Source organism: Glossina fuscipes, unplaced genomic scaffold (genome assembly GCF_014805625.2).
Source record: "Glossina fuscipes isolate IAEA_lab_2018 unplaced genomic scaffold, Yale_Gfus_2 91, whole genome shotgun sequence".
Classification (NCBI taxonomy): Eukaryota; Metazoa; Arthropoda; class Insecta; order Diptera; family Glossinidae; genus Glossina; species Glossina fuscipes.
In genome coordinates this window covers 654,004-663,998 of record NW_023998445.1, presented here as the reverse complement: position 1 = coordinate 663,998, position 9,995 = coordinate 654,004, and the positions used below count along the sequence as shown (strand labels likewise).

Below are 9,995 nucleotides of genomic sequence, written 5' to 3'. Positions count from 1 at the left end.
GTATTTCTTCTATCGATGGTACATTTTGATTTTGTCCCTTTTTATTTAATATCCAATTGCAATGAGCGATATGCACAACTCCTACCATGGTTTATTCCAAGCGCCACCAAACCAAATGACTATGAAAGATTTTTTTTCTCGTGTTTTTGGGCAATTTAGTTTTTTTTGTATTAAAATCGTTTTTTTCGTTCGTAGTTTTTATTCCTATTAAAATCGTTTCAATTTTTCGCCTTTCAGCCACAAATGCAATTTTATAATTTTATTTCGAAAATTGTTCTTCAAATTACATTGAAAAGCAAAGCATAGAGTCGCACTAACAACTTAAATTACCAGATCGTTTAATTTGCAAAACCACCAGCTTTATAACTAACGAAATCTGTTAAAAGAGCTTTGTAACTCATGAAATCTGTTAAACATATTCATTGCAAAATGCAAATTGCCGTCGGCAAAAGTCCCTCAAAAGACTGAATGGCCTTACCATTTATGTTGGGCATTTAACCATTTAACAGAGCTGCCATTTTTTGACTATTATTTTATTTATTACAAGCAACAAGGAATTAGCGAGGGCTTTGTTTAAAAATTATGGCGGTCTAATTTTAGGCTAACTTGTAAAATTAGTTTAGTTGGCATATTTTCCAAAACACTATCAGGAAACCATTAAAAAGAATAACAATTTCTTTTATATATATATATATATATATTTATATTAATAAAGTATTTTAAATGTATAATAAAGCTATTTATTTTATTTATATTTAAATATAAATTATATAAATTAATATACAGCAACAGCAAAGGCCAGTTTGATTTTCTCAATGACAAATCAAAGCGGGAGAGATGGGTTATATATTTATTTAAAATTAAATTTTGGATTTAACGATAACAAGTGCTTTTTACGAAATTTTGGGACATTTGGCACAGTCGAATGCCCAGTTTGGTTGGATTCATCATTAAGAGCCATTATTCGTTTTCTGGTTGCGGTTATTCTAAACTTGGATTCCATAATTTTATTCGAGGCATATTTCTTGGTATTATAGTCAAAATGACAAGTCGCAGATACTTTCTTAATTCGATCCTTGGTGCCGCGTTGCTTTTTTAAACAACGATCCAACTTAACAGAAAACATAGGTCCAACTTAACAGAAAGCATAGCCGCTAGAAAGAGTGTGAAATAAAATCGATTCATAATTTGGCTGTCAAATCATCTAATCCTGGATATGCGTCGTCTGCGAAATCAATAGCTTTATTAACATCAGAAAGGGATATGTTATTTAAGAAGAAATTATCACCACCAAGCGATACAGAAGACATAATTGGGCAAGAAGGTCCAAAGAGCTTGTCAAAAAATTTATTACAGAGCTCTGTGGGTATAGAAATATTCTCACGTTTACTTTCACGTCTTTCTAACCTGAGAGTACCTGTGTATTCCGTTCTTATATCGGTCAAAAATTTGAAATTTATTCTAGAGGGAGATCTTTTGCATTTATATACAGTGAGGCCAAGTTTGGAAGCGAACCGATTGCACATGGTTCTCTACCAAGGATTAGGATGGTATGACATCAAATATTTGACTTGAATTCAATCAAACATATAGTTTTTTATATTCATTCATATCTCTATCGGGTAGAGTTGTTTTTGACTACCCAAGACATAAAGCGTTTAAATTTTACCTGGCAGTACCTTACGGATAATTGCATATTATTGCTAGAGCAGCTGTTTAGTACAAGTGCAATATTTTGTAGAATTCAATTAGTTTGAAATTTTGTCTTTTAAAGAAAATTCTGATTTGTTTACAAATTTAATGCTGTTCGATAATGAAATTTCGTATGAGAGCAAGTGATTACAGCCGAGATACCAGCAGTGAGGAAGACTTTCAAATAAAATATCGGCAGATGTTGGAAACTTCAAAAACCGAGAAAGGCGATAACTTCATAACGCGGTAAGAAGTGAATATGTGTAAACATTGTTAAAGTTTGGATTATCATATTCGTTTAGAAAAGTTAGTATGAGCTTGATATAGGAGAGTTAAACCGGAAAAGTGAAATTATTAAAAGAAGATGCGTTTGCCTTCCTACTTTCCTTACTTTTTGATAATTGTTGAAGATAGGCTTTTTATACCCAATTCTTACTCATTTACAAATTTTTGGGTATTCACCTTCAAGAGGCTTAGAAGTATATGAAAATAGATGGGCGAATGTTGTCATATATATATTTAGATAGTTTTATATCGATTCAGAAGTTTCGTATTACTTAAATAAGCCGCAAGGAATGTCGATTAATAGAAATGGTAACTAGTCATGGAATTTTGTAATCATAAATTCTTAGTTATACTTATTTTAAGTAACATTTCTTGTAGGATTGCTTTTCTGACACTGAGTCTATCGATGTACACGATTACATAAAGCCTTCGAAATAATTAAAGTATTTTAATACTTGGTCTTCTACTCCTAGCCTAACGATCTCATATAAAATGTTGCAGATTAATTTCTTATTCTGGACAAAGAAGTTAATAGAATTCGTTAATAGAAGCAATCTAGTTCATCAACGCATACTTACTGACTTAAGCGATGAGAAGAGATATGAAACTGATAGGGCAAAGTTTAACGTTAACATGTGTGTAAAATGACAATAATTGGTTTAATTGTGAAATAGTTGAAAAACAAGAAATTTCAAATTTAATGACTAACAAATTCATATTCTATTGAAACTGAATCCTTGATACCCTTCATATCAAACAAATCTATACGCATTTATAAAGAAATGCTTCGTAAACCAATCACAATAGATAGTCGCTCTAAATCGTCGCTGATAAGAAAACTCTTTATATTATTTGTTACGAATGAAACGATAAATCTAATATACTGCCGTATTTCGGTAATGGTCGAAAAAATTGATAAGATTCGCGTATAATACATAAATACTCATATGTTAAACTATATGTTAAATGCGAACATTTTTTAATAAATATAAATATCTTCTTATTTTCTTAGATCTGCATCATCCGGTTACTGGTTAAGTGCTTTAATACCTTTAGCGTTCGCTAGCGCATTTTCTTCTAGTCTTTTTGCAACACACCAACCGCAATGTGATTTACCTCAAACCTATAACCTTTTAACTGTATTAGCTGTAGGAATGTTTTTGGAGTCCTTATGTTTCTTTATCTACCTCAACAAGAAGACGGAGAATTGGCATCGTTCATGGAAAATAATCTTAGCTTTGATACCAATTCCATTAACTACTTGCATGGTTAGATTTATTGCCTTGACAACTTGGCCATACGCTTGGTGTTTAAGTACAGTAGTGATATTTATCTATCAAACAGTCTACGTCAAGATATTACTTGGTTTTCCGTCAACTTTTACTTTCGGGGAAGCCTGCATTCTGGTGCAAAGCTTAATTTTGTTTTTGCTTAACACATTTATTAAGCTATGCGATATAATATTTAAAGGACAGACGGTGATAACAAGGGATTTTGATAAATTAAATCTAATTGTTATGGTAAGTAATGGATTTTAATTTGAAAACATTTCGGAAGTAATGCTGGACACTTCTTTCAGACTACCTTGTTATGGTTGAGCGTAATATGTCTGCTGCTTTCCATTTGCTCTTGGTTGCGTCACGCTTTTTGTGTGTACGGTTTAATCAGCGCACTGGCTATAAGTGCCACTTGTTTGCCCTTAGCGAATGCATCCTTACCTATTATTATTGTTTGGAAATTTATGTTCAAGGATATTATGAGAGTAAGCTTTTGTCACGTTACTCTTTCCTTAGATAATATTCTTACTAGATGGGTTCCCTTTCCTTCAGCTGTATATTACACTTTTCTATGCTGTGCTATCGTGTGCGGCAGTTTGTGCTGTGGCTTGGCAATTACGTAGAGGCCAAATGGCCTCCACATCAGTAAGAAAAATTTTTCATGTGCTGCTGGTCCTCGTTTATATGCCGGGAATTTTATATCAATGCACTTTACTATATGTGGCAATCGGCGCAGCTTTAGCCTTGATGGTGATAATTGAAGTTTTGCGCTTATTGTGCATACCTCCGTTGGGAGAAGTGCTGAGAAATGCTTTTAAGTGCTTTGCTGATGAAAAAGATTCGGGTGTAATAGCTTTAACACCGTTTTGTCTATTAATTGGCTGTTCTTTACCTCTTTGGTTAAAGCCGTGCCCTTGTGTGATTACCAATACTCAATTCAATATACAACTTTTACCCCTAATGGCTGGCGTTTTAACTATAGGCTTTGGTGATACAGCGGCGAGTATATTTGGTTCGAAATATGGCCGCATTAAATGGCGGAGTAAGTTAGACTATTATAAATTTTTCATTCAATCTTTCATTTTTTTTTTTTTTATTTTTTCTCTCGCAGATGGTTCACGTACCCTGGAAGGTTCTTTGGCTTATATTGTGGCCACGTTTATACCAATTCTTATTCTAAATGCTTTATCTTTTATTAGTTTAAGTGTAGTACAATGGCTTGTAGTCGCAGTAGCCGTAATCGTTAGTGCTTTAGTTGAAGCGCATACCGATCAAATTGATAATTTAGTATTACCTTTAATTTTCTATAGCGTTGTAAATTTTATAGGTTGAAAATTGATGTGATTATTGAAAAGCGTTCCATTTCGTAAACATGCATTTTTAGACTGTGCAATTTTAAATCATTCAATATTTTTTTTATTTATTATAAAAACAAAAAAAAAACAAAAATTGCAATATTTTATCAAATATATGCACTTGTATATATATTAATATAGAAAAGAAATTTTATGTAAAAATAAATCAAGAAAAAAAAAAGAAAAGCATGTTTCGAAAGAATTTCTCGGCCCTAGAAATTGTTCTTTGAAGTCTACACTTTTTAATGCACTTTTAAAGACATCCTCTTCGGTATTGCCGGACAATATTATTAGATCATGAGTAACAAGGTAGAAAGTGAACCAGATATCTCATCGCAGCGCAAACGTAGTCATAAACAGGGTTGATCCGCGTAAATAGTAACATTTCGCTTAGCGTTAAAGAGCCTGTCATCTTCCTCTGATCTTCCGCTTGCATCAAATAGTCGACTTAAATCGAGTTGTTTAGACAAAACGCTTATGGCTCTGCTACAAGCAAAGGAATGAATATCAAACATCGTTTGTCGCCCTTGGTTATGAAAATTTTATCTTACAAAGGTAACTAGAGTGCTAGAGTGGTGTTGTATATCAGCTTTCGTCACAGGATGCCAATTTTCAATATGGAGATACATTTTTTTGCTGCAATTCGGATCATTAGAACCGGGGATACAGCTAATCGCTTCAACTGCACGGGATAAAATATCTTGACTTACTATGGAAGAATCATCTTCAAGCTGCACCTGAGCAACTCCAAAACCAAAAGATTCCATTGGCTAATTTGTCTAGAATCTTAACTTAATCTAAGAAATAATTGCATACACCAGCCCTTTTGGACCTAAGACGTACATGTGTTGAGAAGAGCTGAAATACTCGAAAAATATCAATCTGAGTCAATCAATCCAGTCTTATTGGTAATCCAATATTTCTTCTGGAAAAGTAAGATTGAAAAGGTATCTTCCATTGAAAAATTAATTTAATTTTTTCTTCTTAAATTATTTTAATAATTTAATAACTTTCCGAGTTTATTTGTTCAATTAGGGACAATAGCCTCTCTGTTATTTTCCCCATCTTAATACAACATTTACTTAGAAGAAGAAGCAAATGACATTATCCGATAGAATAAGGATAAGAAAAAAAATCCTTCTTAAAAATTTTAAGTTGCGAAAGCGTGGAACTTCTATCACCTGAGCCGAAGGAGTGATATAAAGGCTGCAAACATCTCCTGCCCTACATACATTGTCTGCTTCTACCATTTGAAAAATCGAATTTTTTGAAAAAGACAATTTTTTTAAATTATAATTTTAATTGAAAATATTTATTTATTTATTTATTTATTTATGTTAAATAGAAAAAATTTTATAAAAATGTTCTATGTTTCTTTGTTTTTGTTTTTTTTCTTCTTATTTGATTCTTAATATTTTCCTCTCAAGTTTCAAGGGCAGTAGTACAAATGTACATTTTTGTTTTACAAACCTAGGCAGATATGTGTACGTAGTAGTATTTTGAACTTGTTTCGAATGCGAGTACTTAGGTTTCAAAAAAAAAAAAAAAAAAAAAAATTTGTTTCGGTTAACTTTACACTTAACATATACATACACGTCACACGAACATCTAAATTTTTCACATAAACATTTACCTTAAATAATAGAGACTTTTTTATAACATGAGAAAAAAAAAAAAAAAAAAAAAGAAAAACTTACAAATAAATATTAAATTGGCTCCTGTTGAAAATATTCATGTTCTAAGCAGGACAATGCGGTGGGTCTTAAACGCAAGTCATACGACAGCATTTGCTGTAAGTAATAAATACTAAAGTTAAAAAGCCGTTTGAAGATTTTTTTTTTTTATGAGAACTTTTGCTTACCGCCAGTAGATCATTCGAATATTCACAAAGTGCAGGGCAGAGATCTTTTGGTTGCTTGGCAAGCCTTAAAGGAAAATGTTCACGTGACAATGATATCCTTTTCGGCCATTGCTGGGCAGTGGGACGTCCCGTTAATCTAAGTAAAGCAATGCAAAAGAGAAAAAAAGCCATAAAATATCGATTAGTGCCCGCTAACATTTATGCTTCCTTACTCAAATATACGATCCAATTGATTGGCTTCTGATGTTCCTGGAAATAAAACTTTCCGCGAGAACATTTCCGCTATAATGCACGCGGCACTCCAAATATCTACCGAACTGTTATAGGTTTGAGCCAAGAGAACTTCTGGTGCGCGATACCATAACGTAACCACCACTGACGTCAATTTCATCTCAAAATCCGAATAGGTTTTCGCTAAACCGAAATCGGCTATTTTCAAATGGCCTTGTGACGAAATTAAAAGATTTTGCGGTTTCAAATCTCTATGAATAATACGATGCGAATGCAGAAAATCAACACCGGTTAGAAGTTCCCGCGCCAAACGCTAAAAAACCGAAAAATAACAACAATAATTTATGGGAATAATTATATAGAGGTGAAAGGGAAATTATTCACCTGTACAGTGGTTGGTGGCATTCCAGTTTTAGGCAAACGTTCTATGAGATCAGACAAATCTTGTTCCAAATGCTCAAAGACCAATAGAACCAAGAGCTGACTTTCACTTTCCAAAAACTGGCAAACTTCAAATAATCTGTAAAACATTAGAATAGAGCGATAAGGCTTCTATCACGACAGTCCATATAAAAACGCATATTATTAATTTCCCTCTTCTCTTATTATATCCTACGTAGCTTCTGATTCGAGATTATATTAAGTTTGTGCGCTAGTATGCAACAACTAGATGGATTTGACCTCTTTTTTAACTATACCGATCGATTCTGAAGGTAATTCTGCTTGCTTATCTGTCTGCCTGCCTGTCTGATATTCTTTTCCTTCAAACTGCAAGTCGCCATTTTCGAGATATTTCGATAAAATTTGCTACACTTGTGTGTTTGACAATGGCTCGGTTCGGAAAACTTCTGCGATCATTTTCCTTATAAAGCTTCATTCTGCAAAATCGTTATATGAATAACTGGTGTAGGTGGTGTAGGATATTTAATGGTGAGACGTATCAAAGTATAGTGCTTGCTGCTAAAGAGCAAGTACATGCAACGAGTGCTGATACGTAGCGAAAACTAATGCAACCTCTTAACCTAATGATTGCAAGGACTTTAAATGCTAATAAATCCAACGATTTTTATATATTTAATAAGAAGCGAAATAAGTATGAGGATGAATTAATACCAAAAGGACGACGAGCGGCGCATCAATATCGTTTCAAATACAATGAGCAATTAAACATCGTGTCATTTGAGTGCTGCTGATGAAAAAACCCTAAACCTGAAAAGGATTCTCTTAAGTCTGGCTACGTATTGCAATTTTACGCGGCCGTAGCGGACACTAATAGAAATTATTAAACGAAAAGAGAGACGGGACAGATAGCCCCATAATCTTTTGTTGTCGGTATTAAAAGTGAATACAGAAAGCACGAGCTTATATGTTCCAGCTTACGCATTGTTCATGTAACTATTTTTACAACTTGTTTACGAAAATTTCCATATAATATTTTGGTTATTATTCCAATTTTATTTTATTATTTTACCAAGTGTAGACTGCTGCATCAAGAGTCGAAGCTAACTATCCCCGATTTGCCAGCCTTATTGCCTAATAGCGCGAAACACCAGTCATGTACAAGAAAATACATTGAAATGCCTCTCCAACGGAACAACGTTTCGTAATAAGTAGATAAGCTCAGTCTCCAATTGTTTCGATGGAATGTTCAAGCATATCCTTCTTAAACAATTCATACTCTTGATCATTATTAGTGTCAATCGAGATGAAAACATCCTAATTGCTTAGGCCTTACAATTCCTTCAATTGTATTAACAAATAGCTCTAATAAGGAATTGGCTTGAGAAAGTGAATTCTTTTTCCTTCGGCGAATCTCTTATATCTCTTATTCCAAAAATTGGCAAAAGTTAAATTGTAATAAATGTTGGATACTATTTTAAATAGCAATAATGTTGTATTGCCGTGAATTGATCGTATAGAAACTAATTTAAATATTGCTTATTATCTTAGAAGTAAAAAATTGAAATAAACCAAAAGAGTACGCTTTTAGCTTACATTTAAACATTAAATTCGTACGTGTTGCCATCTTAAAGAAATTATCTTCAGATCTAACAGCGCCATTTCATACCAAGCGTCAATATTAGGAATTACAACAAGAACTCAGGAAATAACAATGACTAAGAGATACTTAAGCAACTCTACTCACTTATACAAACAAAAAACACAAAACAACTCGTTTATCTGTTAAACTCAGAGAGAAACAAAATCATATTCTCACTCGCGTTAAAAAGCAATCTACTCACAGCTTTTTAAATTTTATAGCAATTAATTTCTCCTGCTCTCTCTCTCTCTCTCTCTCGCTGTCACTCACTTTTATTCTGCAAAACACATTTACCCCTTGAAAAATTTAAAAGGTGTGAAAACATTAGGCAAACAGCTGATTTATAGCGATCATATGAGCGATGTATTTTTTAGTTTGTTATTTTTTTATGAGAATTAATTATTATACTTGTAGCTTCGGTTTGTTTAGATGTTAGTAAATATCAGCAGTATATATGCGTGGAAGTGGATAGATATTCTCATAGCATTTCACTACGGCAAATAAACGATGAACGGAAGAAGCACATTTATATATACGAATGTATAAAATTTTATTTCCATTCGTTTTCAAAGTGGGGTAAAATGTCATAGACCTTAAATGCAAACGGAGCGGTGTTGTGTTTACTTATGCTTTTGCTACTGTTAACTAAAACGATACATAAAAGAATGTCTTTGTTTGTTCATGTTAGTGTTCATTTCATTATTCTTTTGCTTTAACATTGCATTCTCATACAAAAATTGTGTACACTATACACCGTACCCCCGTTTGTCATCACAGCACGATTTAACAGTTCAAACATATTTAGAGGGGCTTTTTATATTTTATTTCCTTTTCGTGTTTTTTTTTCTTTTTTCTTTTTTTTTTTGCTTTTCTAGCGCGTCTGGTGCTCTTCGTATTATTATTATAAATTTTTTTTTTTTTTTGTTTAATTTCGTGATTGTCTACTCTATTACTCAGAGTTTGTCTTTTGATCGTTTACAGAGCTTAAGTGAAACTAGAAAAACATTTTTAAAATAACAGACACCGTTAAAGTGAATGTTGCGCTATTGTCTCTTAATATGATGGCGAGGAGTAAAAAATGAAGAGCAGCAGCAGCGTGACTTATCAGCTAGTGCGGCGCCGATGTGGCCGTCTTCTATATTGGATTTGTAATCGCGCAATACATTATAAAAATGCTAGAGAACACAATATAATAAAGCATTCAATAGTACCAGCAGACAGACTGTGTTCATAAAAAGAAGGAAAAAAAAAAA

At 32.9% G+C, this 9,995-nt stretch overlaps 2 protein-coding genes across 3 annotated transcripts in view; one reads left to right on the top strand and one right to left on the bottom strand.

Moving 5' to 3' along the window:
* The first annotated feature begins 1,717 nt into the window (after positions 1-1,717).
* Positions 1,718-4,687, top strand: LOC119638619 (dolichol kinase). Its single transcript, XM_038035500.1, has 5 exons — positions 1,718-1,938; positions 2,990-3,497; positions 3,557-3,739; positions 3,807-4,296; positions 4,366-4,687. The coding sequence occupies exons 1-5, from the start codon at positions 1,814-1,816 to the stop codon at positions 4,584-4,586; spliced, it is 1,527 nt and encodes a 508-aa protein (XP_037891428.1). The 5' UTR covers positions 1,718-1,813; the 3' UTR covers positions 4,587-4,687.
* Positions 4,688-6,167: 1,480 nt separating this feature from the next.
* The window catches only part of LOC119638637 (cyclin-dependent kinase 4), a 15,576-nt gene continuing 11,748 nt past the window's right edge, over positions 6,168-9,995 (bottom strand). Inside the window, exons 3-7 of one of the 2 annotated variants that reach the window (XM_038035535.1) lie at positions 7,086-7,221; positions 6,683-7,014; positions 6,471-6,606; positions 6,307-6,399; positions 6,205-6,242 (exon numbers count right to left, since the gene is read on the bottom strand). In XM_038035535.1, the coding sequence (XP_037891463.1) occupies positions 6,316-6,399; positions 6,471-6,606; positions 6,683-7,014; positions 7,086-7,221 (688 nt within the window). In that variant the 3' untranslated portion in view covers positions 6,205-6,242; positions 6,307-6,315. Of the gene's footprint in view, positions 6,400-6,470; positions 6,607-6,682; positions 7,015-7,085; positions 7,222-9,995 lie in introns of both variants that reach the window. The other variant, XM_038035534.1, reaches the window with a different exon arrangement.